Source organism: Erinaceus europaeus, chromosome 4 (genome assembly GCF_950295315.1).
Source record: "Erinaceus europaeus chromosome 4, mEriEur2.1, whole genome shotgun sequence".
Lineage (NCBI taxonomy): Eukaryota > Metazoa > Chordata > Mammalia > Eulipotyphla > Erinaceidae > Erinaceus > Erinaceus europaeus.
The window spans coordinates 53,643,650-53,670,758 of NC_080165.1; the positions used below are offsets into that span (position 1 = coordinate 53,643,650).

General features: G+C 44.9%; 1 protein-coding gene and 2 pseudogenes across 2 annotated transcripts; 2 read left to right on the forward strand and 1 right to left on the reverse strand.

Moving 5' to 3' along the window:
• The first annotated feature begins 875 nt into the window (after positions 1-875).
• Positions 876-27,007, forward strand: ABCF1 (ATP binding cassette subfamily F member 1). 2 transcript variants are annotated; one of them, XM_016192212.2, is made up of 25 exons: positions 876-1,004; positions 6,533-6,579; positions 6,798-6,890; positions 7,034-7,160; positions 7,398-7,435; positions 7,521-7,628; positions 10,486-10,560; positions 10,642-10,755; positions 14,893-14,994; positions 15,369-15,491; positions 15,839-15,939; positions 16,023-16,108; positions 16,258-16,397; positions 16,480-16,628; positions 17,661-17,744; positions 17,915-18,039; positions 19,354-19,466; positions 20,484-20,655; positions 20,776-20,850; positions 21,091-21,161; positions 23,578-23,610; positions 23,694-23,862; positions 24,586-24,650; positions 24,731-24,803; positions 24,926-27,007. In XM_016192212.2, the coding sequence occupies exons 1-25, from the start codon at positions 932-934 to the stop codon at positions 25,090-25,092; spliced, it is 2,523 nt and encodes an 840-aa protein (XP_016047698.1). In that variant the 5' UTR covers positions 876-931; the 3' UTR covers positions 25,093-27,007. The 2 variants fall into 2 exon arrangements, with proteins under 2 accessions (XP_016047698.1, XP_060045374.1); XM_060189391.1 differs by having other exon boundaries at positions 6,798-6,882; positions 7,029-7,160.
• LOC107523011 (large ribosomal subunit protein eL36-like) lies at positions 9,209-9,522 on the reverse strand (annotated as a pseudogene).
• On the forward strand, positions 19,522-20,002 carry LOC107523016 (cytochrome c oxidase subunit NDUFA4-like; annotated as a pseudogene).
• Positions 27,008-27,109: the final 102 nt, after the last annotated feature.

The following is a 27,109-nucleotide window of genomic DNA, read 5'->3' on the forward strand; positions in this document are numbered from 1 at the left end:
GGGACTGGGGGCTGCTCATTATAACATGTACGCTCAACCAAGTGTGCCACCACCAGCCCCTTTATTTTTATTTTTATTAATTTAATTTATTTATTTAACCAGAGCACTGTTCAGCTCTGGCTTATGGTGGTGTGGGGGATTGAACCAGGGGCTTTGGAGCCTCGGGCATGAGAGTCTGTTTGCATAACCATTATGTTATTTACCCTCTGCCCTATTTTTATTTTTTAATTTAAGATTTATTTGAAAGAAAATCAAGCATCCCTTGGCACATGGGATGCCAGGGGTTGAACTTCATACTTGAGTAATCCAACACTTCTCGGCCATACAGCAGTTGTTTAATTTTAAAGTAAGCATTTATTTGTAATTAATAGCGATTTACAGCAGTCTTTTTTTTTTTTAATTTTATTTATTCATGAGAAAGATAGGAAGAGAGAAAGAACCAGATATCACTCTGGTACATGTACTGCCAGGGATCGAACTCAGGACCTTATGCTTGAGAGTCAATGCTTTATCCACTTCACCACCTCCTGGACCACTCTTTTTTTTTTTTTTAAATACACACACAAACACACTTGAATTTGTGATACAGCTCAACTCTAGGCTGACAAGGCCTCTTCCAGCGTCTTTATGTCCCTAACCACACACAAGAGAATGCAGCACCCACCTATAAAAATTGAGTGTCTCCATTCTGTACTAGTCAGATTGTTATGTTCCTTTCTGTGTCTTTTAGTCATTGATCCGGCATTCCCTAGCATCATAAAAGGTTTTAGATGCCGGCGCTAGCCCCGCCCCGCTCCTTGCAAGCCACGCCCACTAGCTCCCAAGGGGAGGTTACCGCGCCCACGTGTTCATGTGGGGGTGGGGTAAATTCCATGCTGCCGGAAGCGGAAATAGTACCCGGCTCCGCCTGAGTAGCAGAATTACCACCGCGATGCCGAAGGGTCCCAAGCAGCAGCCGCCGGAACCCGAGTGGATCGGGGACGGAGAGAGCACTACCCCCACAGGTGAGGTCGATATGCAGAAAGCGGAGGAGAGAGGACAGTACGCGTGTATGCAGAGGCCTGTCACCGGCGCCAGACTGACTGGGCCCTGGGGTGGGGGGGGGACCACGCATGCGTGCGGTGGGGTCAGCCGCGTTTCCGCGGTCCTGGTGGGTCTAGGCTCGGGGTTCTGGGCGGAGTGTCGGGGTGCAGCGCGCGAGTGCCTGTGGGAAGGGGCCGGACGTGATAGAAAGCATATGGTACCGAGAGAGTTGGAGAGAAATGAAAAAACCTCCACTTTAGGACATCGTCTCCACCACTCTCAGTTCCCCGTCACAGGGGCTCACGAGGCGTCCTCGATCTCACCCGCACGCGAACACTCAGCCCCACAGCCCGAGATTAACTTGCTTCTCGAGAGATGACTCCCTCCATGTTCTCGTTCATAAGTCACCCACCTGACTCACCTAGGGCAGGAGTGTAAAGGCAGCAGGCTGTTGGAGTCAGGCATAATGTTTATGTGAATGTACTTTTGGTAAGGGGAAAAACATACTTCATGGGAGAGAGAAGGATTGAATTATTGTTATTATTACTGGATTATTATTATTTCTCAGTGTATTTTTTCTTTTTTTCTTTATTTTATTTATTTAAGAAAGGATAAATTAACAAAACCATAGGGTAGGAGGGGTACAACTCCACACAATTCCCGCCACCCAATCTCCATATCCCATCCCCTCCCCTGATAGCTTTCCCATTCTCTATCCCTCTGGGAGCATGGACCCAGGGTCATTGTGGGTTACAGAAGGTGGAAGGTCTGGCTTCTGTAGTTGCTTCCCCGCTGCACATGGGCGTTGACTGGTCGGTCCATACTCCCAGTCTGCCTCTCTCTTTCCCTAGTAGGATGGGTCTCTGGGGAAGCTGAGCTCCAGGACACATCGGTGGGGTCTTCAGTCCAGGAAAGCCTGGCCGGCATCCTGATGGCATCTGGAACCTGGTGACTGAAAAGAGAGTTAACATACAAAGCCAAACAAATTGTTGAGTAGGATTATTATTATTTTTAACCAGTGCGCTGCTAAGCTCTGTATGTTGGTGCCGGGGGCTGAACCCCAGGTACCATTGATGACTCAGCCATCAAAGTATTTTAGCACAATTATTATGCTCTCTTCCCAACTTGGCAGAGAAAATGAACATAATTACCATAAGCACACAGTGATTGGCTTTTTTTGTAAGTTTTTTTTTTTTTTTATCAGAACACTACTGAGTCTAACTTATGGTGATGTTGAAGGTTGAACCTGGGACTTATAACCTCAGGATGAAAGCCTTTTGCATAATCATGATACTATCATCCCTGCCCTAATTAGTGAAAGAGCAGGAAACAGGATATCTCTGGCACATGTGGTGCTGGGGATCAAACTCAGGATCTCATGCTTCAGGGTCCAACACCTTATCCACAATGTCACCTTCCAGGCCACCACCGTGATTAATTTAACAAGCCTTTATATTGGGTACCTCCAGTAATCTGGTGCTTATAAAAGATAAGCCTTGCAAGTGGTCCAGGAGAAGGTTCAGTGGATAAAGCATTGGACTCTAAGACAAGAGGCCCCACATTCAGTCTCTAGCAACACATGTGCCAGAATAATGTAATAAAAAAAAAAGTTAGTACAAAGGTAGAGATATAGATGAATCTATTTGCTAGTATTGAGTGACTGTTGTACTAAGCATGGAAATAATAAAAAGCTTTAAAAATGATTTTTTTTTTTTTTTACATTTATTTGAGAGAACCAGAGATAGTGATGACTAGCATGTGCAATGCCAGGGTTCAACTTCAGGACTTAATGCTTGAGAATCTACTGCCTTATCCATTGCACCACTTCCCAGGCTGCCACTAATTAAATTTTTTTTTTTTTTTTTTTTACCAGAGCGCTGTTCGGCTCTGGTTTATGGTGGTGCGGGGGATTGGACCTGGGACTTCAGAGCCTCAGGCATGAGAGTCTCTGCATAACCATTATGCTATCTACCCCCGCTCTTAAGTTTAATTCCCAAGACATTAGAGGACCTGGGCTGGTGAGATAGCGTAATGGTTTTGCAAGACTTTAATGCCATGGTCAGGGAGTTGGCATAGACTCTCAAGCGTGATGTCCTGAGTTCAATCCCCAGCAGCACATTTACCAGAAAGAGGTCTGGTTCTGGGGGTCGGACAGTAGCACAACAGGTTAAGCGCACATGCGCAAAGCCAAGGAATGGCGCAGGGTTCCCTGTTCAAGCCCCTGGCTCAGCACCTGCAAGGGAGCCACTTCACAAGCCGTGAAGCAGGGCTGCAGGTGTCTGTCTTTCTCTCTGTCTCGCCTCCTCTCTCAATTTCTCTCTGTCCTATCCAATAATAACAGCAACAACAACACGACTACAACAACAAGGGCAACAAAATGGGAAGAAATGGCCTCCAGGAGCAGTGGATTTGTAGTGCAGCGACTGAGCCCCAGCAATAACCGTGGAGGAAAAAGAAAATATCTGGTTCTTTCTCTCCTCTAATCTTTCTCATTAAATAAAATCATAAAAAAAAAAAATTTAGGGAGTCAGGTGGTAGCGCAGCGGGTTAAGCGCACGTGGCGCAAAGCACAAGGACCAGAGTAAGGATCCTGGTTTGAGCCCCCGGCTCCCCAGCTGCAGGGGAGTCACTTCACAGGCAGTGAAGCGGGTCTGCAGGTGTCTATCTTTCTCTCCACATCTCTGTCTTCCCCTCCTCTCTCTATTTCTCTCTGTCCTATCCAACAACAATGACATCAATAACAGCAACAATAATAACTACAACAATAAAACAACAAGGGCAATAAAAGGGAATAAATAAATATTAAAAAAAAATTAAGGGAGTCAGTTGGTAGCCCAGTGGGTTAAGTGCAGGTGGCTGAAAGCACAAGGATGGGTGAAACGATCCGGTTCAAGCCCGAGGCTTCCCACCCCACCTACCTGCAGGGGGAATCGCTTCACAAGCAGTGAAGCAGGTCTGCAAATATCTTTCTCTCCCTCTTTCAGTCTTCCCCATCTCTCTCTATTTCTCTCTGTCCTATCCAACAACAGCATCATTAACAACAATAATAACGTACAACAATAAAAACAAGGACAACAAAAGGGAATAAATAAAATATTAAAAAAATATTTTAAAAAAGAAAGCACTGTACTCTCAAGCATGAGGTTCTGGGTTCAATCCCCAGCAACACATGAACCAGAGTGATGTCTGGTTCTTTCTCCTATCTTTCTCATTAATAAAAAATTTAAAAAATTAAAAAAAGACTTTAAAGCCTGATACTCCAAAGTCCCGGGTTCAATCCCCAGCACCTCCATAAGCTGAGCAGTGCTCTGGTGAGAAGAAAAAAAGGAGGGAGGAACCCCATTGACTTGCAGGTTAATCCAGAGGTGCCACGATGTCTAAAGTGGCACTTGCTTAGCTTGCAAGCATGGTGTCTTGAATTTGATCCCTGGCATCAAAGGTGTAATGCTTCAGTGTGTCTCCTTTCTCCCTCCACCTGATATACTAAGCATCTGTATATTGCCATGTTACCATATGCATAGCTGCACATACATGCGCATGTATGGCTTGCAGAAAGAATGATGGGCTGGTGAACTAGGTCACTCAGTGAATTGCTGTGCCACATGTGTGACCCAGCTTCTAGCCCAGGCTCCACAGTAGTGAAAGAAGCTTTGGTGCTATTGTCTCTGTCTCTTCCAGAAAAATAGTAATAACACATTGGTAAGTGCATAGATAATGATCCAGTTGGCATAAATAATGATCCAGTTGGCCAGCAGAATAGCTCACTTGGATAGTGTGCAGCTTTGCCATGTGTGCAACCCAGGTTCAAGTTCTGCCCCTACCATGTTGAAGGAAGCTTTAGTGTGTAGTCTTTTTGACTCTTTACCTTTTTGCCCTTCTATCTCTAAGCAAACAAACGAAAATGTCCATTCACACAGTGTCACAACACTGAGAGTACAGAATGGCTTAAATTGTTTTATTATTACTTATTTATTTTGCCTCATTCAAGGTTATCACTATTTCTTGGTGCCTGTACTACAAATCCACTGCTCCTGGTGGCCTTTTTTTTTTCTCTCATTTTTTTGGATAGGACAGAGAGAAATTGATGGGGGGAAATAGGGGTAGAGAGAGATTGACACCTGCAGACCTGCCTCACCTCTTTTAAAATGTCTCCCGTGCAGGTAGGGAGCCAGGGGCTCAATCCAGTATCCATGTCCGGGTCCTTGTGCTTAGTACTATGTGTGCTTAACCTGATGCACTACTGCCTGCCAACCCCCTGAATGGCTTAAAGTGTTAAGTTAATAAGTAGAGAAACCCAAGGGTCCAGGCTGTAGCGCAGCAGGTTAAGCCACATGGCATGAAGTGCAAGGACCCGTGTAAGGATCCCAGTTCTAGCTCCCTGGCTCCCCACCAGCAGGGGTTCATTTCTCAAGTGGTCAAGCAGGTCTGCAGGTGTCTTATCTTTCTCTCCCTCTCGAGATTTCTGTCTGTTCTGTCCAACAATAACAATAGTGACATCAAGAAGTATAACAAAAATGGGTGGGGGGAATGGCCTCCAGGAGCAGTAGATTCGTAGTGCAGGCACTGAGACCCAGCGGTAACCCTAAAGGCAAAATAAAAAAAGACATAGACCATTTAGGAGGCTCTATTAGAGTTGAGAGTAAGACAAGGCAGTGAAAATAAAATACTAAGGTGGTACTGAATAGAACTAGAAACTAAATAAAAGGTAATAAATTAAAGATAAGTCATTTTAGTAGCTTAGTGAGTAATAGACTATTAATTGATATCAGTATTTGGAGAGACTAATTGATACCTTGTCCAGTAGGAAATAAGAACAGAAGGGGAAACACGGGAGTCAGGCAGTAGCACAGCAGTAAGCGCTCGAAGTGCAAGGACCGGCTTAAAGATCCTGGTTCGAGCCCCCAGCTCTACACCTGCAGGAGATTCGCTTCACAAGCAGTGAAGCAGGTCTGCAGGTGTCTATCTTTCCCCCTCTGTCTTCCCCTCCTCTCTCCGTTTCTCTCTGTCCTAACAATGACGACATCAATAGCAACAACAATAATAACTACAACAGCAATAAAAAACAAGGGCAACAAAAGAGAAAATAAATAAATATAAAAAAAATTTTAAAAGGTGGGGGGACACAAAGCAACACTTGGACTGGACTGAAGTGTTACAGATATACCAACTTCTGTATTTTATTGTCAGCTGTAAACCATCAGTCCCCCTAATAGGGGGGTAGGGGAAAGGAACTTGTTTTCCAGTATATTCTGAATTAAAATGATACCTCTAGCCCAGCTACTTTTGCCAGCTACTTCCCACCTCTGCCCTCATATTATATATTCTTACTTCTCTCCCTTCTCAGCCACCCTACACCAGACCACCACTGTCTGTCTTGTGGGAAAGAAAGAATGAGGGTTTGGAGAGTTATATGCACTGGTAAAATGGAGTGGCAGCCTCTGAGAACATCTCAGGGTAGATTAAGCTGCCCTGGAATTTTCAGATTCACAATGTCTTCTTAATTTTCTAGATAAAGTAGTGAAGAAGGGGAAGAAGGACAAGAAGATCAAAAAGACGGTGAGGAAATGAGGGTTGGGAATGAGAAGTGACTGGGTATTTCTAAGCAAAACATGGGCATATGAAAGAGGTGAATTAGAGGGAGGAGGAAAGATCTTAGCAAAAGAGGAAGCATGGTAAAGGTAAATGGGGGTGGTAAATCCTATTTGGAATATACTGTGTGGCACAGAAGGTCTTGGTCTCTGAACCATGTTGACATATCTGAACTCTCTTGATAGTTTTTTGAAGAGCTAGCAGTAGAAGATAAACAAGCTGAGGAGGAAGAGAAAATACTCAAGGACAAGGAGCAGCAGCAACAGCAGCAGCAGCAGGTACAACTATGGGGGCCTTCCAGTCCTGGGAAATAGTTTAGCAGCCACTAACCTCTCTCCAGTACATGTTACTTCCCTCAGCTGATGCTTGAATACAGTAGGGGTCCGGGCTTCATTCACTTGCTCTCTGTTGTGTTTAGCAGCAAAAAAAGAAACGAGACACTCGAAAAGGCCGGCGAAAGAAGGATGTGGATGATGATGGAGAGGAGAAAGAGCTCATGGAGCGTCTCAAGAAGCTCTCAGTACCAGCCAGTGACGAGGAGGATGAAGGTGAATGAGGGGACATTGATACTTAGAATTCCTGAGATAGGAAAAACGAGTGACTTTGTTCCATAATCTATAAATTGGATTCGACTGAAAAGCCAGACATGTGATTCTTAGTCTCCACCTGCAGGGTGAAAGCTTTACAAATGTGAAGCACGCTGCAAGTGTCTGTCTCTGTCCAAAAAAAACAAAATAATAGTAAGTTATCTTTTTAAAAAAACTTATCTTCTCTTGTCATTTCAGTACCTGTTCCAGTACCCCGAGGAGGGAAGAAAACCAAGGTATGTCATCTGTGATTACTAGAGATAGCACCACCACCACCCCTTGAAGTGCAGCTTTGACTTACATAATTATTTCATTCTCTAGCCTGGTAATGCTTTTGCAGCCTTGATTCAGGATCAGAGTGAGGAGGAAGAAGAGGAAGAAAAATGTCCTCCTAAGCCTGCTAAGCCAGAGAAAAATCGGATCAATAAGGTAAAATGCTCAATTGGGGGAGCACAGGGTTTGGATGCATGTTCCATCCATTGGGACCACTTGTATTGGAGTGGTACTCTGACTTCTCTTTTCTATGAAATACTTTTTATTTATTTATTTATTTATTTATTTTCCCTTTTGTTGCCCTGCCTTTTTTTTTATACTGTTGTAGTTATTATTATTGTTGTTATTGATGTCATCACTGTTAGATAGGACAGAGAAAAATGGAGAGAGGCAGGGGAGAGAAAGACAGATAACTGCAGACCTGCTTCACCACCTGTGAAGTGATTTCCCTGCAGGTGGGGAGCTGGGGGCACGAACTAGGATCCTTACTCGGGTCCTTATGCTTTGAACCACGTGCACTTAACCTGCTGCGCTACTGCCTGACTCCCTCTTTTTTTTTTTTTTTTAAAGATCACATATATACATATATATTAATGAGAAAGATAGGGAGTGAGAGAAAGAATCAGATACCACTCTGATACAGGTGCTGGGGATTGAACTTGTGACCTCATGCTTGAGAGTCCAAAGCTTTACCCACTGCACCACATCCCAGACCACTCATGAAATTCTTTCCTTTTTTGGGGGGAGCGGGGGTTTGAGGGTATTAACTTCAGGGTTATTGCTAAAGCTCATTGCTGCCAGAACTACAAATCCACTGCTCTTGGAGGCCATCTTTCCTTTTTCCTTTTTTATTGGATAAAACAGAAATTGATAGAGATGAGGAAGATAAAGGGGGAGAGACAGGCAGACACCTGTGGACCAGCTTCACCACTTGTGAAATGACCTCCCCCTGCAGGATTCTTGCGCTTTGTGTTAAGCGCGCTTAACCCGGTGTGCTACTGTCTGCTCTCCCCCCTTTTTAGTGTTAATTATTTATTTATTATTGGATAGAGACAGAAAAATTGAGAGGAGAGGGAGAGAGTGAGACACCTGCAGCCCTGCTTTACCACTCATAAAGCTTTCCCCTTACAAGTGTGGACCCGGGGCTTGCACCTAGGTCCTTGTACACAATAATGTGTGTGTTTAACCAGTTGTGTCACCACCTGGCTCCTGTGAAATTCTTTTCCATGTGAATTAAATAAATCTTTTTTAAAAAGCAGCTGTTAAAAATCCTGGGGTTTTTTAAAAATATTTTTATTATATTTATTTATTGGGTAGAGACAGCCAGAAATTGAAAGGAAGGAGAGATAGGCACCTGCAACATTGCTTCACTCATGAAGCTTTCCCCCTGCAGGTAGGGATGAGGGGCTTGAACCTGGGTCTTTGCACACTAAACATGTGAGCTGAATCTGGTATTCCACTGCCTGGTCCCTTTAAAGTACTATTTCATCACCGAGGAACCTACACAGGTTCTGTTGCCTTTAAATTAGAAACCTAGGGACTGGAGAGACAGCATAATGGTTATGGTACAAGACTTTCAGCCCTAAGGTACCAAAGGTCCCAGGTTCGGTCCCAATACCATATTAGCCAGAGTTTAGTAGTGCTCTGGTTTCTTCTATCTCTCTCATTAAAAAAACAAATATTTTTTTTCTTCTTCTTATTCAGAAAAACATGTATTCATGGTGTGGAGGGGATGATCAGTCCTTGGCCTCCACCTTCCTTAAGGCAGCCAGTATGTTATTGAGCTCCTTCTACTTTCTGATGACGGGGATGTAGGTCCTCTCTCACTTCTGGATGAACTTGAGTGCCTGCTTGTCCTTAGAGACCTCAAGCAGCTCCATGGCATGGTGCTCATAGAGGGCAAAGCTGCACACTTCCTGGATCATGTCCCACACAAACTTGGTGTGCTTGGTGAGGGGCCTGTGGCGGCACTGGGCCTCAGCTTGCTGATGTTCTTGGTGACTTTGTGGCCCTTGTTGAAGCAAATGGCCATGGGGTAGCTCACAACCATAGCTGCTGCTCTGCTGAGGCAGAAAGTGTGTGTGTGTGTGGTGTGTGTGTGTGTGTGTGTGTGTGTGTGTGTGTGTGTGTGTGTGTGTGTGTGTGTGTGTGTGTAAAATGGTAGAAATTTAGAGCAGGAGTAGATAGCAAATGGTTTTGTAAAGAAACTCTCATACCTGAGGCTCCAAAATCCCAGGTTCAACCCCCTACACACACTACCATAATCCAGAGCTGATCATTGTTCTAGTTTAAAAAGAAAAAAATGGGGCTAGATGGTGGCGCACCTGGTGGAGTGCATATGTTACAATGCACAAGGACCCAGGTTTGAGCCCCCAGTCCCCATCTGCAGGGGGAAAGCTTTGCAAGTGGTGAAGTAGTGCTGCCTGTGTCTCTTATTCTCTCTCCCTCTCTGTCTGCCCCCCTGCAGACCTGCTTTACCACTCATGAAGCTTTCCCATTGCAGGTGGAAACCAGGGTCTTGAACCTGGATCCTACACACTCTGAAGTATGCATTTAACCAGGTGCATCACTACTTGGCCCCTCTCCCTAATGCCCCCACCCCACTTTCTCTCTGTCCTGTCAAATAAAATAGAAAAAATGACTGCTGAGAGGCCTGGCACCAAGCCCCCAAAAAAGTTTCATATGAGAGAGGAACTACTCCTGTACATCCACACTGGGGATTAAACCAGGAGACTCAGGCATACAACTTCAAAGTTACACTAGCTGAGCTATTTCCCCAGCTATACTAACACTTTCTAGTTATCTCTGTAATCTTATCTCAAGCAGGAAGCTAGGTTTTTGTTTGTTTTTCCCTAGCTAGTTTTATTGTACTTATCTTGTAGCAACAATGCTGAGTTAACAAAGTATACTTTGTTATAATTAACTTCCTATTATAGTTAGCTTCCTAGTCCTAGACTCCCTAGAAATACTTAAGCCACTAGGTCTTCAATGAATTTGTGTATGTCTCCTCCAGGCTGTATCTGAAGAACAACAGCCAGGAGTCAAAGGCAAAAAAGGAAAAGAGGATAAATCAAAGGGGAAAGCCAAGGTGAGGCAAGTATGAGCAAGAAGGAATGCTGGGGCTCTGGAGTTGAGCATTTCACCAGACTGGCTGTTTTTTCCCTGTTAGCCTCAAAATAAATTTGCTGCTCTGGACAGTGAAGAGGAAGAGATTGAAGAAGAAATAACTAAAGAAAAGGAGCCACCGAAACAAGTGAAAGAGAAGGCCAAGAAGACAGAACAGGTGTGTTTTTGTCTTTGGGGAAAAGCAGAGTGAGGGACCAGGGCTCCATGGACACTGGTGGACCAGGATCTAGAGGTGCCATTGCTTTATAGAATCAGTTTTTCTAAAGGCTATGTAAAAATGTGGGCCACATATATATATAATCTCTTACACATACAATTAATTTTTTTATTATCTTTATTTCCTTACTGGAGAAACTCAGACAAAAATCGAGAGGGAAGGAGGTAATAGGGAGAGAGACGGAGAGACACCTGTAGTACTGCTTCACTACTTGTGAAGCTTTCCCCCTACATGTGGGGACCAGGGGGTCAAACATGGGTCCTTTCGCACTGTGACATCTGCACTCAACCAGGTGTGTTACCACCCAGCCCCTTAAAAAATTTTTTTTTATAGAGAAATGGAGAGAGGAGAGGAAGACAGGGGGAGAGAAAGACCCCTGCAGACCTGCTTCACCGCCTATGAAGTGACTCCCCTACAGGTGGGGAGCCGGGGGTTCGAACCGGGATCCTTAGGCCGGTATTTTTTTTTCTTTTTTAGTTAATTTATTTGAGACAGAAATTGAGAAGGGAGGGTAATAAGAAGAAATGGGCGGTGGGGACTGGGTAGTAGCGCAGCAGTTTAAGCGCACGTGGAGCAAAGCGCACGGACTGGCATAAGGATCCTGGCTTGAACCCCCAGCTCCCCACCTGCAGGGGGTTGCTTCACAGGTGTTGAAGCAAGTCTGCAGGTGTCTATCTATGTCTCCCCCCTCTGTCTTCTCCTCTCTCCATTTCTCACTGTCACATACAACAACAGTAATAACAATAACAAGTGATCCGGGAGGTGGCTCGGTGAATAAAGCATTGCACTCTCAAGCATGAGGTCCCAAATTCAATCCCCGGCAGCACGTATACCAGAGTGATGACTGGTTCTCTCCTAACTTTCTCATTAATAAATAAATAAAATCTTTAAAAAAAAAATAACAGCAACAATAAACAACAGGTAGAGGTAGATAGCATAATGGTTATGCAAAGAGACTCTCATGCCTGAGACTCCAGTTCAATCCCCCACACCACAATAAGCCAGAGCTGTGCAGTGCTCTGGTATTTGCCTCTGTGTCTTTCTGTCTGCATCTATCTCAAAAAGTAAATAAATTAAAAAAAAAAAAGGGGGGGAACAAAAGGGAAAAAAGAGCCTCTAGGAGCAGTGGATTTCTAGTGCAGGCATCGAGTCCCAGCAATAACCCTGGAGAGAAAAAAAGAAGAAACAGAAACATCTACAGCCCTATTTCACCACTACTGAAAGCTGTCCCCCGGCAGGTGGGGACCAGGGGCTTGAATCTTGTAATGCACACTAATGTGTGTGCTTAATTGAGTGCTACACCTACTGGCCCCACTTTTAAATTTTAAGTTTTATCGTATATTATAAGAGAGAAACAGACCAGAGCACTACTTATGCATATGTGGTGCCAGGGGTCCAACCAGGGTCCTCATACATACAAGTACTGCACTGCACTTGCTGAACTATCTCCCCAGCTGCTCTGACACATACTTTATTTAAAATAAAAAATCCGTTCTGAAAATATTAAAAACCATACCTAGTTCCATGAACCATATAAAATAGGTGTCTGGGGGCTGGGTGGTGGTGTATCCAGTTAAACACATGGCCCGGATTCAAGTCCCCACTTCCACCTGCAGCCAGGATGTTTCACAAGCAGTGAAGCAGGTTTACAGGTGTCAGTCCTTCTCTGTCTCCCCTCCCTCTCAGTTTCTCTGTCCTATCAAATAAAATGGAGGAAACAAACAAAAAAGGCCACCAGGAGTGATGGTTTCATAGGGCCCGCTTGCAGCCCTAGCAATAGCCAAAAAGAAGCGTCAGGTCAGATTTGACCCAAGGACCATTCCGTCATCTGTAACCTCTTTTCAGAAAGGAAAAAACTCTGGCATGACCCTCAGGCAGTCTGGGTTCTGGCTCTGGGAATCAGCAGTTCTGTGGCATTGAGTACCTCTTTGTACCTTGTTGTATCTCAGTGATCTCATCTGTGATATGGGCAAGCCGAATTCTACTGTCCTCTTTACCTTTGGCATATTTTGAGTTATTGTGGGTTTTGTATTTTTTTTGTGTGTGTGTTATTTTGTTTTATTTCTTTTTCAACTGCTTTAGGTCAATTGTTGATTTAGAAGACTTAACACAGCGTTCCAGTTTCGTATCTCCTCATGATACATGTCAGCATAGTATACTCTCCACCAACTTGTTGTCTTTCTCCACCGCAGGACACTAGGTTCCTAGCGCACTTTTTTTTTTTTAAACCAGAGCACTGCACGGCTCTAACTTATGGTGGTCTGGGAGATGGGACCTGGGAATTTAGATCCTCAGGCATGAGGGTCTCTATAACTTTTATGCTATCTACCCCTGCCCATTCCCGCTCTTTCCGTCTCCTACCTCCTCCATACTCTTAGAGTCTGCACATCTGCTGCAGTAGACCACAGTTAATGTAAGGTATGAAGTCCTTTTGCTCAGCCCAAGAGGTGACACAGTGGACAAAGTGTTGGACTCTCAAGCATAAGGTCCTGAATTCAGTTCCTACCATATTATGTATCAGAGTAATGCATAGCCACTGTACTATTACCTTTATTTGTTTATTAGATAGAGACAGCCAGAAGTTGAGAGGAAGAGAAACACAGAGACACCTGAAGCCCTGTTTCACTACTGGCAAATATTTCTCCCTGCAGGTGGGGACTGGGATCTTGAACCTGGATCCTTGTGCTTTGTAATATATGCGCTCAGCCAGGTGTGCCAGCACCTGGCCCTTTTTATTTATTTTTTTTTATGAGAGACTCCCACGTCTTTTTTTTTTTTTGCCTCCAGGGTTATTGCTGGGGCTCGGTGCCTGTACCACAAATCCAGTGCTCCTGGAGGCCATTTTTTCCCTTCTGGTGCCCTTTTTTGTTGTTGTTGAGGTGTTGCTGGTGGTTATCACTGCTGTCATTGATGTCATTGGATAGGACAGAGAGAAATCGAGAGAGGAGGGGAGAGAAAGATAAACACCTGTAGATCTGTTTCACCACTTGTGATTTGACCCCCCAGCAGGTGGGGAGCCAGGGATTTGAACTGGGATTGCTACGCCGGGCCTGGGCCTTGCGCTTGGTGCCATGTACACTTAACCTACCCCACCACTGTCCGACCCCCTCCCACATCTCTGTACTCTGTCTACTCTCAGAGTCACCTCCTGGACCATATGTCTTTTTCTTTTTTTCTTTTTCTTTTTTGAAAATATTTTATGTATTTTATTTTGGGAAAGACAGAGAAACACTAGAGCGCTGCTCATCTCTGCCTTATGGTGGTGGGGGTGATTGAACCTGGAACTTCAGAGCATCAGACATGACAGTCTCTTTGTATAATAACTCCTATGATATCTATCCCCCCCTATTTCTCTTTCCCCCCCTCCTGCCCCCTGTATTTTTCTTTTAAAGAATTTATTTAGGAGAAAGAACCAGACATCACTCTGGCACATGTGCTGCCAGGGACTGAATTCAGGACCTCATGCCTTAGAGTCCAGTGCTTTATCCACTGTGCCACCACCCAGACCACAGCCATATGTATTCCGTATGTATCCCCCCACCCCCTTTTAACCAGGGCACTGCTTAGCTCTGGCTTATGGTGGTACGAGGGATTCAACCTGGGACCTCAGAGTCTCAGGCATGAGAGTCTCTATAACCATTATGCTACCTACCCTTGCCCAACCATATGTATTTTCTATTTATGTGATTCTGCTGTATTTTTTCATGGCTGCGTGCTAGGACTTTGAGACTTTTCTTTGCATATCAACAAGGGATACCACAGAAACATAATATATATATGAGGAAAAGAGCCACTCTACTTACTCTGTACTCAAATTACAGTGTGTTTGAAAGTTATAGTTCTAAGTCCATATTTATTGTTATACTCCACACACAGATACCCATGTGGTCTGTCTTGTGCCATTCCATAGTGGCAAAAATGAATAAAGAGCTGCAGTCCTCCAGAACCTTCCATGATATCTTAAGATTGGGTGAAGGAAAGAGCTGACTAGACCTAAGAGTTGATGGCATGAAATCTAAATTCTGGAAGACAAACTGCACCTTCTCACCCACCACTCCCTTTTTTTCCCCCCCCCAGGACTCAGAGGAAGAAGGAGAAGAGGAGGAAGAAGGGGAGTCTAAGGCCAATGACCCTTATGCTCACCTTAGCAAAAAGGAGAAGAAAAAGCTAAAGAAACAGGTAAGGGTGGTGGTGCACTTGGTTAGGCACATACATTACAGTACGTAAGGACCTGGGTTCAAGCCCCTGGTCCCCACCTGCAGGGGGACATCTTCATAAGTGGTAAGACAGGGCTGCAGGTGTCTCTTTGTCTCTTTCCCTTCTCAATTTCTCTCTGTCTATATCCAGTAATATAAATAAAGAAAGAAATAGGTAAAATATTTGGCTTTTATTAGTGAATTCAGGAAATAGAAGACTGAGGTGCTACTGCAAGTCGAACAGTGGAGATGAGAAGAGCATTGTATTCTGTGTCTTGTGTAAATGTCTGATAACATTATGGTGATGAGAAACTAGCAGAAAAAGTAACTTTGAATATGATTTTTTTCCTTCGCTAGATGGAATATGAACGCCAGGTGGCTTCTTTAAAAGCAGCCAATGCTGCTGAAAATGACTTTTCTGTGTCACAAACTGAGGTGTCCTCCCGACAAGCAATGTTAGAAAATGCATCTGATATCAAGGTACAGTCTTGAGGGAGCCACTCCCAGCCAGCTCACCCACAGAGACAATAGACAAGAAAGGGCATTGAGCATGGGGGGAGAGGTGAGGCTGCATGTCAGAAGCTTCCTATAGGAGGGCCAGGCAGTAGTGCACCTGGTTGAGCCGATATTACCATGCACAAGGACCCAGGTTTAAGCCTCTCATCCCCCCTTGAAGGGAGGGAAGCATTACTAGTGGTGAAGCAGTGCTGCAGATACCTAAGAAAGGTAGAGGAACCAAACTTCCTGTAGGAAGAAAGCTATCGCAGTTGTCTTTGAGGGAAGATTCTCATGTGCCCATTCCTTCCCTGTGCTGTTCCTGACTATAGCTCGAGAAGTTCAGCATCTCTGCCCATGGAAAGGAATTATTCGTCAATGCAGACCTGTACATTGTAGCAGGCCGCCGCTATGGGCTAGTCGGGCCCAATGGGTAAGAGGAAGGACTGAATGTACAGGTGGAGGGGCTGGGAGGTTCTCTGTGGAGACATGGTTCTGATGGCTCTCATTCCCCAGCAAGGGCAAGACCACTCTCCTCAAGCATATTGCCAACCGGGCCCTTAGCATCCCTCCCAACATTGATGTGTTGCTGTGTGAGCAGGGTGAGTCCGATAGTGGGAGGAGGGCTTGGGGAGGTTTAAGTGGGAGTTTGAGGGTGAGGGTTGGGCACTTGGAGTAGATGAGCTAGTCAAAATAAAAGCTTTTGGAGAGTGACCTTGGAACGACCTGAATGTTCCCCTCTGCTCCCCAGAGGTGGTAGCGGATGAGACACCGGCAGTGCAGGCTGTTCTTCGAGCTGATACCAAGAGGTTAAAGCTGCTGGAAGAGGAGAGGCGCCTACAGGGACGATTGGAGCAGGGGGATGACACAGCTGCTGAGCGGCTGGAGAAGGTAAAGAACATGACATACATGGGCTAGAGTTTGGGGGTTCCTGGAACCTTTGAACATGTTTCCTTATCTTCTCTCCTCCTAGGTGTATGAGGAATTGCGGGCTATGGGGGCAGCAGCTGCAGAAGCCAAAGCTCGTCGGATCCTGGCAGGTCTGGGCTTCGACCCTGAAATGCAGAATCGGCCCACACAGAAGTTCTCTGGGGGTTGGCGAATGCGTGTCTCTCTAGCCAGGTATGTTACAAGTCTCTCTCTCTCTCTTTTTCATTTGTTAATTGTATAGAGACAGCCAGAAATTGAGAGGTAAAGTAGGGAGAGGGAGAGGGAGACACCTGCAGCACTGCTTCACCACTTGCAAAGCTTTCCCACCTGTAGGTGGCTAATGGGGGCTCGAACCCTGGTCCTTGCGCTTTGTAACATGTGCTCAACCATGTGCGCCACAAGCTGGCCCCACCAGTCTCATTTTTATTTTTTAATTTTTTTATCCAGAGCACTACTCAGCTCTTATGGTGGTTCACGGGATTGGACCTGGTACTTTGAAGCCTCAGGCATGAGAATCTCTTTTTATAACCATTATGTTTTCTTGTTTTTTTTGGTTTTTTGTTTGTTTTTATTCCCTTTTGTTGCCATTGTTTTATTATTATTATTGATGTCATTGTTGTTGGATAGGACAGAGAGAAATGGAGAGAGGAGGGGAAAGAAAGATAGATATCTGCAGACCTACTTCACTGCCCGTGAAGCGACTCCCCTGCAGGTGGGGAGCCGGGGGCTCGAACCCGGATCATTACACTGGTCCTTGCTTCACGCCACGTGCGCTTAACCCGCTGCGCTACTGCCCAGCTCCCACCATTATGCTTTCTATCCCGCCTCTTGTTACATAATTCTCATTCATCCAAAGCCATAGGGAGACTCAAGATCTTTTTAGTATTTTTACTTATTACTGGATATAGACAGAAATTGGTGGGGGGTGGGGGGCTGAGAGACAACTGCAGTTCTACTTCACCATTCATGAAGCTTTACCCCTGCGGGTGGAGACCAGGGTCTTGAACCTGGGCCCTTGTGCAATGTAATGTGTGTGCTTAACCAGGTGCAACACAGACTGACCCGCCATTGATATATTCTTAGGTCTTCTGCATGGGAACTTCTCTAAGGAGAGATTTGGGAAAAGTGTTTATGGTATCAGGCTCTAACTCCTTGAGGCTTATTTAGGTTTCTCTGAAGTCAGAATCTTCCACTGACCTTACATTCTGTTTCCCCACCCTCCAGAGCACTGTTCATGGAGCCCACACTGCTGATGTTAGATGAACCCACTAACCACCTGGACCTCAATGCTGTCATCTGGCTCAATAAGTAAGTTTCCCAAGATACTATCTTTAATCATTAACTCTCACCTTTTTTTTTTTTGTCCTTGATACCTATCAGTCTAACTCTTCTTTCCCTTCCTGCCTTTGTCTGTCTGATTGCCCTGATTTAACTCTAACTTGACCATTCTAACATTTTCCACACTCTTTAAAACCCAGCTACCTCCAGGGCTGGCGGAAGACACTGCTCATCGTCTCCCATGATCAGGGTTTCTTGGATGACGTGTGCACTGATATTATCCATCTTGATGCTCAACGGCTCCATTACTACAGGGGCAATTACAGTAAGTAGGATTATTTGCAAGAAGAAAAATGGTGTGAGTCTTTTTTTTTTTTTTTTTAATTGATTTAATAATAATGATCAAGTCTGTAGGTTAAGAGGAGTACAATTCCTACCACCAGAGTTCTGTATCCATCCACTCTATTAGAAGCCTTCCTTTTTTTTTTTTTTTTTTTCTTTTTGCCTCCAGGGTTATTACTGGGGTTCGGTGCCTGCACTATAAATGCACTGCTCCTGGAGACCATTTTTCCCTTTTTGTTGCCTTTATTGTTATTGCTGCTGTTATTGGATAGGACAGGGAGAAACCAAGAGAGGGAGAGAAAGACACCTGCAGACCTGCTTCACCACTTGTAAAGCAACCCTCCCTGCAGGTGGGGAGTTGGGCACTAGAACTGGGATCCCTGTGCCAGTCCTTGCACTCTTTTTTGTTTGTTATTATTATTGGATAAAGACAGAGAGAAATTGAGAAGGAAGGAGACAGGGAGAGAGACAGAGAGACACCTGCAGCCCTACTTCACTACTCATGAAGCTTTCCCCCTGCAGGTGGGGATCAGGGGCTTGAACCTGTGTCCTTGAGCACTATAATGTGTGCTCTTACCAGGTGCACCACCACCTGGTCCCTGTCATTGCGCTTCTTGCATTTCCGCATCATGTGGGTTTAACCCGATGCACTACCTCTCGGCCCCCAAAGACTTCCTATTCTTTATCCCTCTGGGAGTATAAACCATGAGTCATGGGGTGCAGAAGGTGAGCGGTCTGGCTCCTGTAATTCCTTCTCTGCTGGACATGGGTGTTGACAGGTCAGTCCATACCCCCAGCCTGTGATGGGAGTCTTAAGGAAGGTCTGAGGTGAAGGAACCATAGGAACATTGTGACAGGTGACATATTTTAGAATTCTGGACAGTGATACCTACTTCTACCCTTCTTCATCCTGCTTATGGCTCTACTGGTAAGAAAGGCAGTTATTGGGAGTTGGGCAGTAGCGCGGTGGGCTAAGCGCAGGTGGCGCAAAGCGCAAGGACCAGCCTAAGTGGTTCTAGACCCCAGCTCCCTACCTGCAGGGGAGTCACTTCACAAGTGGTGAAGCAGGTCTGCAGGTGTCTTTATCTTTCTCTCACCTCTCTGTCTTCCCCTCTTCTCTTCATTTTTCTCTGTTCTATCCAACAACAACGACATCAATAACAATAATAATAATAGCTACAAAAACAATAAAAACAAGGGCAACAAAAGGGAAAATAAATAAATATAAAAAATAAATTTTAAGAAAAAAAAAAAAAGAAAGGCCATTATTAATATCTCTTGCCCTCTTCTGCTCCAGTGACTTTCAAGAAAATGTACCAACAGAAGCAGAAGGAACTCCTGAAGCAATATGAAAAACAGGAGAAGAAGTTAAAGGAGCTGAAGGCAGGTGGCAAGTCTACCAAGCAGGCAGTGAGTATCTGAGGGTCTTCCTGGGATGGAGGTCCCTTCTGGTAGAGTGGATAAAGAGAACCTCAAGGACACCAAACTTGAGTTTCAGTGTAGAGTGTCGCAGGCCTTTCAGGTTTGATCTCAAGCTCTGCGGAAATCATGCTCCGTCAAATCATCTCAGGCCAAGAAGAATCCTAGCTTGATCCCTCTCTTCGTCTTTATTGGAGCTGGAGGTACTGGAGCAGCACTGTAAATCACGCGCCTAGCATTGTTCAATCCAGAAGTCAGCTGGGACAGAAAGAATAAACCCCGAACCCTGGAAGAAACTGGGTCCCAATGATCAGTACAAGTTCTACTCAGTGAATGTAGACTATAGCAAACTGAAGAAAGAAGGTCCAGACTTCTAAGTGAAAATATTTCACTATACAGCTGCTTAAAATGAAGGTCTTCCAGAAGCCATCCGTACAATTTTCCACTTAACCAGGAATTCTCTTTCCTTTAAATACACAAAATCATGTTTGTGTATTATAGGGGTTTATACTGATTAATATCTGAAATGTGGAATTAAAAAAAAAAAAGAACACCAAACTTGGTTAGGGATATATAGCATTCTGGTTATTCAAAGAGACTCATGCCTGAGGATCCTAAATACCAGGTTTAGTCCCCTGCACCACCATAAGCCAGAGCTGAGCAATGCTCTGGTAAAAACAACGGGCGTTGCACAGCGGGTTAAGCGCAGGTGGTACAAAGTGTAAGGAGTGTCATAAGGGTCCCAGTTCAAGCCCCCAGCTCCCCACCTGCAGGGGAGTCACTTCACAAGTAGTGAAGCAGGTCTGCAGGTATCTTTATCTTTCTTTCCCCTTCTCTGTCTTCTCCACCTCTCTCCATTTCTCCTATCCACCAACGATGACAATAGTAACTACAACAATAAAACAAGGGCAACAGAAGGGAATAAATAAATATTTTAAAACAAAAACAATCTACATTCAAGAACTGCTATAAAAGGTATGGGTTTCTCCTTTTCTCCTTCCTCTCCAGGAAAAACAAACAAAGGAGGCCCTAACTCGAAAGCAGCAAAAATGCAGGCGGAAAAATCAGGATGAGGAGTCGCAGGAAGCTCCTGAGCTCCTGAAGCGCCCCAAGGAGTACACTGTTCGCTTCACATTCCCTGACCCCCCACCGCTCAGTCCTCCTGTGCTGGGCCTGCATGGTAAGCAGCTGCAGACCAGCAGCACCCCAGAATCGCCCCCCAGTGTGGACCTGTTTCTCTTCAAGACCATTACATTCAGGGGGGACTCAAAAGAAAAGCACTTCTTTTTCTGCCTCTCAGGTGTGACGTTTGGCTACGAGGGGCAGAAAGCACTCTTTAAGAACCTGGATTTTGGCATTGACATGGACTCAAGAAGTGAGTTGTTAGCTTTGGAAATGGAACAAAAGCCAGAGTGAATTTCTGGGGACTTGGGTGACACCTGTCTTCTTTTTTTTTTTTTTTTTTAATTTATTGGGGAATTAATGTTTTACATTCAACAGTAAATACAATAGTTTGTACATGCATAATATTCCCCAGTTTCCCATATAACAATACAACCCCCACTAGGTCCTCTGTCATCCTTCTTGGTACATACACCTGTGTTCTTCCTTGTAGTATGCATCGTGGGCCCTAATGGCGTGGGGAAGAGCACCCTGCTCCTGCTGCTGACGGGCAAACTGACTCCAGTAAGTCCTGGAATGAGAAAGGGGAGAAATGTGGAAGCACAGCTTTTCACTAGAGGGGTAGAGTCAGGATACTTTACTGTGGAGTTCCATACAGAGAAACTATCAGATGTTTTTCATGTCCCCAAAAGGTGCCATAGAGAATTGTTCAGGGACGGGGCGGTGGTGCACATAGTACAGAGCACAAGGAGCCTGGTTCAAGCCCCCAGCTCCTGCGGGGGGGGGGGGGGGTAGGAGGGGGGGGAGAATGACTTCACAAGTGGTGAAGCAGGTCTGCACGTGTCTGTGTCTGTCTTTTCTCTCTTTTCTCTTTAACTCCCCCTTCCCTCGTTTCCCTGTCCTGTCCAAAAAAGATGTTCGCCAGGAGCATTGCATTTGTAGTGCAGGCACAGCCCCAGCAATATCCCTGGAGGCAAACAAAGAAACAACAAAAAATGAATTGTTCAGGTTCACTAAGTGAAGGGAACCAGCATAATTGGGTTGTACTCAGAGCACACTCCCCCAGTTATGTTTTACTAATCTAAGAAATACATGTGGGGTGGGCGGGGCTAGATAGCATAATGGTTATGCAGGTTATGCTCTTGTGCCTGTGGCTCCAAAGTCCCAGGTTCATTCCCCCACACCACCATAAGCCAGAGCTTAGCAGTGCTCTGGTAAAAAAAAAAAGAAAAGAAAAAGAAAGAAAGAAAATAAATTCAGAGCCTCAAGGGATTAAAGTTTCTTTAAAATATAAAAAGAAGGGGCCGGGTGGTAGCGCAAATGGTTGAGCGCACATATTACAATGCGCAAGGACCTGGGTTCAAGCCCCGAGTCCCCACCTACATGGGGAAAGCTTCACAAGTGGTGAAGCAGGGCTACAGGTGTCTCTCGATCTCTTACCCTCTCTGTCTCCCCATTCTCTCTGGATTTCTGGTTGTCTCTATCCAATAAATAAAGATAATAATAAAAAAAATTAAAGAAAAAAGAAGGAAAAGAAAAATACATGTGTAACCTGGGAGGTGGCACAGTGGATAAGTGTTGGATTTTGAGAGCATGAGGTCCTAATGTCAAAATGATGCTTTGGTTCTGTCTCCCTCTCTCATTAATAAATCTTTATTGGAAAAAAAGGGGGGGATCCATGTGGCAAGATTAGGATATAGGTCAACCTACAGAACACATACTTTATCATGCACAAAGATCCATGTTTGAGCCCCTGGCCGCTACATGGAAGTACATGTGAGGAAGGAAGCTGAATAAGCAGTGGAGCAGTGTGTGCTGTCTCTCTTCTGTGTTCCTCTTCTCCCACTCCTGTCTCCCTCCCCCCTTCTCTGTCTACCATTCTCCCTGAATTTAAAAATTAAAAAAAGTTCTGTGATCTTATATTTCCATTTTATTTTCAAAAAAATATATATATAAGGGGGCTGGACCGATGTAAGAATCCGAGTCCACAAAGAGTTGAATCATGCCAGGTACATGGCCCCAGTGATTAAAAATAGGAGTGTTGCGGGGAGGAGATAGCATAATGGTTATGCAAAAGATTAATGCCTGCAACTCCAAGGTCCCAGATTCAATCCCCAGTGCTACCATAACCCAGAGCTGAGCAATGCTTTGGTATATCTCTTTGTATCACTAAAATATGATAATCAGAGGGCAAAGGATGGGTATGCCATAATTTATGTGATGTCACTCATTAGATTACTTCATTTAAAAATGAAGATTTATTTACAGGAGGTAGAGAAGAGCGAAAAGAACCAGAGCATTGCTTTGGTATATGTGCTAGTTCAAAGCTCTTGCCGTTGTACCACTTTCTGGCCTCTAGAATATTTCTGTTTCACTAAAAAAAGCAGTACTGTGGTAAATATTGTTCTCCTTTATGGATTTTTTTTTTTCCTTCCATGGCTTATATAACTTTTACAACCATATAGTGCTTCTAAAAAGGAAGAGAGGGAGTCAGGCGGTAGCACAGCTGGGTAAGCGCATGTGGCGCAAGCGCAGCACAAGGACTCCGGTTCGAACCCCCAGTTCCCCACCTGCAGAGGAGTTGCTTCACAAGTGATGAAGCAGGTCTCTCCCCCTCTCTGTCTTCCCCATCTCTCTCTGTCTTGTCTAACAAAGACAACATTAATAATAACTACAACAACAATAAAAACCAACAAGGGCAACAAAAGGGAGAATAAATAAATATAGAAAAAAAGAAAGTTATGAATCTATTTTTTGTATGTGGTTGTTTGCCCCAGCAACCCCACCCCACTCCCATCTCCCTTTGCCCTATATTCTGACTTCCTGGGTATGCCTTCATTATATTAAGGAGAATATCCATGTTCCCTCCTTCACATTGACTTACTTCCTGCCCAATTATGATATTATCTCCACTTTGGAAATACTGGGGTTGCAGTACCTTCCTTTTTTTCCCTTACCTTCTTTCTCGCTTTCTTTGCAGACTCGTGGGGAAATGAGAAAGAACCACCGACTGGTGAGTTGACTTTGGGAGTTGGGAAATAAGAGTCCAGTAGAGAAGTATGACTTCTCTCACCAGTTCCCTTTTCTTCTGGGCAGAAAATTGGCTTCTTTAACCAGCAGTATGCAGAGCAGCTGCGCATGGAGGAGACGCCGACTGAGTACCTGCAGCGGGGATTCAATTTGCCCTACCAGGATGCTCGAAAGTGCCTCGGTCGCTTTGGCCTTGAGAGTCATGCCCACACTATTCAGATCTGCAAACTCTCTGGTACCACTTAAGAGGGGCAGGGCAGTCATCCTTAACATTCATACCAGGGGAGTTGGGTGGTAGCTCAGCGGGTGTAGTGCACATGGTGCAAAACACAAGGACCGCGTAAGGATCCCAGTTTGAGCTGCCGGCTCCCCACCTGCAGGGGAGTCGCTTCACAGGCGGTGAATCCGGTCTGCAGGTGTCTGTCTTCCCCTCCCCCTCTCTGTCGTCCCCTCTTCTCTCCATTTCTCTCTGTCCTATCCAACAATGACGACATCAATAACAACAACAATAACTACAACAACAATGAAAAACAAGGGCAACAAAAGGGCAAATAAATATTCATAACAACAGATAGAAAGGAAGAGCACCCAGGACTTGGGGGTCTGGGGGGTGCAAACGGACACAGTCAGGGTTTATCTGCAAATATGCAGGACCACAAAAAGTCTGATGATTGGGAGTCGGGCGGTAGCACAGAGGGTTATGTGCACCTGGCGCAAAGTGCAAAGACTGGCATAAATAAGGATCCTGGTTGGAGCCCCTGGTACCCTACCTTCAGGGGGTTCGCTTCACAGTCAGTGAAGCAGGTCTGCAGGTGTCTCTCTGTCTTCCCCTCCTCTCTCCATTTCTCTCTGTCCTATCCAGTAATGATTACACCAATAACAACAATAAAGGCAACAAAAGGAAATAAATTAACAAAGGGGGGAGGGTCTGATGATTGAACCTTTTCCTTTGCTACAGGAGGGCAGAAAGCCCGAGTTGTGTTTGCAGAGTTGGCCTGTCGGGAGCCCGATGTCCTCATTTTGGTAAGTGAGCTGGCATGTGTGAGAGGGTCACGGGACTAGGGGGTCAGAACAGTCGGTCATGGACTGCCTCTCCTCCACAGGATGAACCCACCAACAACTTGGACATTGAGTCCATCGATGCTCTGGGAGAGGCCATCAATGAATACAAAGGTGGTAAGTCAACTCAGGGTGTGCCTTCCCTCTTTGGGAAACAGGTGTCGCTTGGCTTGGGCTCCCTTCGATCAGCTAATGATTCCCTGTTCTTTCTCTGCCAATCTCACCATTTTTCTTCAAAGCCGTGATTGTCGTCAGCCATGATGCCCGACTAATCACGGAAACCAACTGCCAGCTATGGGTGGTGGAGGAACAGAGTGTTAGCCAAATTGATGGTGATTTCGAGGACTACAAACGGGAGGTGTTGGAGGCCCTGGGTGAAGTCATGGTCAACCGACCCCGAGAGTGAACTTTCCTCCCTGGACGTCTCCTGAAAGACAAGTTGTGTGGCCTAGTCCTCTGCGTCTCCCTCTTGCCACTCTCACCAATGGTCTGCAGCTGACCCATCAACTACTTGGATACATGAAGGTGGAGTGGGTCTTTATGTGCCAGGACACCACATTGACTGGTTCCTTTTCAGTGAAAGACTTGTCTATTTCACATTCTTCAGAAAACTGAGCTGGCCTTATTCTTGATATATACTCTGTCTACCAGCAGATGTGACTGTCCTGCTTGTGGGGTTCCATTCAACCAAACTTCTGGCTAGTTGTTGTGACACTGTTTTATCACTCAGAAGCTTCAGACCCAACTACCACCCTGACATTTGAGTGGTGCTGCCACCCTCTTTTGCTGGATGTGTATAATGCTGACTTAGTGATACAGCTCAGGAGTTGAGGGGAATGTTGAGGCATGTGCTGTGTCACCCAAGGCTTAGTGCCTGAGATTTGTCTCTGGTCTAATAGGTTTGTGGACAGGAAAGGAATGATGCTTAACATGAATTTCCCTTTACAAGGGAAAGAAAGAAAGAAAAGGAATTGCCACCACCCTGTAACTTTCTAGAAATTAATGAAAACTGGAATTCTTCATTCTTCATTTATTTGATTCCATTTTTCTAGTGCATTCTGTGTATCTTCTCTTCCCCACTAACATGGATGGTATTCTGTAGATGGTCCTTGCATATACATTATACGTTTAGATGGTGTTTGAGCAGCCTCGCCCCCCCCCCCCCAACCTTCAGACAGTGAAAATGGAAAGTGATTTATTCCTTCAATCTAGGACACTTAAATCTCACTGTCCAAGCTCTACCATGAGGTCAGATATTCCCAGTGAGCTGATCCTCTGAAAAGTTACGTGATCAGCAGACATTTACTGTGTGGGGTGGATTTGAAGGTTCATAAGAAGGGTTTGGAGCCGGGCAGTAGCACAGTGAGTTAAAAGCACAGGGCAGGAAGCACAAGGACCCTCATAAGGATCCCAGTTGCAGTTCTGCAGGTGTCTATCTTTCTCTCTCCCTCTGTCTTCCCCTCCTCCCTTGCTCAGTTTCTCCCTGTCCTATCCAACAACGACAGCAATAACAATCAGAGCAACAAAAGAGGAAAAACAGCCTCCAGGAGCAGTGGATTTGTAGTGCAGACACCAAACCCTAGCAATAACCCTGGAGGCAAAAAAAAAAAAAAAATATATATATATATATATATATATATATATATATATATATATGCCAACTGGAGGTGTACCTGGCTAAGTGAATATTATTACCATGTACAAGCACCCAGGTTCAAGTCCTAGGTTCCTATCTGCAGGGGGAATGTTTCACAAGTAGTGAAGCAGTGCTGCAGGTGTATCTGTCTTTCCCAACCCACTCACTCTCAACTTCTCTCTGTTTTGTCAAATAAAATTAAAAAATAATAATAATAGAAGAAGGGAAAAGACAAAGGTCTGCCTTCATGAAGAGTCCAGTTAAAGACTTAAAAAGAGTGGTCCAGGGAGTTGGGTGGTAGTGCAGCCGGTTCAGCGTACATGGCACGAAGCGCAAGGGCTGGTTTAAGGATCCCGGTTTGAGCCCACAGCTCCCCACCTGTAGGGGAGTCATTTCACAGGCGGTGAAGCAGGTCTGCAGGTGTCTTATCTTTCTCTCCCCTTCTCTGTCTTCCCCATATCTCTCCATTTCTCTCTGTCCTATCCTACAACAATGAAAAATTTTTAAAAAAATTTTTAAAAAGGAGTGGTCCGGGAGGTGGCACAGTGGATAAAGCACTGGACTCTCAAACAGGAGGTCCTGAGTACAATCACCGGCAGCACATGTACCAAAGTGACATCTGGCTCTCTCCTCCTATCTTTCTCATTAATAAATAAAATATTTTCAAAACCAAAAAATATATATTGTTTTAAAAAAAGACAAAAGTAAGACATGGGGATTGGGCTTTAGCACAGTGGTCTATTTCTCTGTCCTATCCAACAAAAATAGCTATAACAATAACAACTAC

Bases quoted from the DNA above. Each gene is read 5' to 3' on its own strand.
- ABCF1 (XM_016192212.2), top strand. From the start codon at position 932: ATGCCGAAGGGTCCCAAGCAGCAGCCGCCGGAACCCGAGTGGATCGGG. The intron at 18,040-19,353 runs GTAAGTAGGATT...CTTCTGCTCCAG, and splicing joins TTACTACAGGGGCAATTACA to TGACTTTCAAGAAAATGTAC. The intron at 19,467-20,483 runs GTGAGTATCTGA...CTTCCTCTCCAG, and splicing joins GCAAGTCTACCAAGCAGGCA to GAAAAACAAACAAAGGAGGC.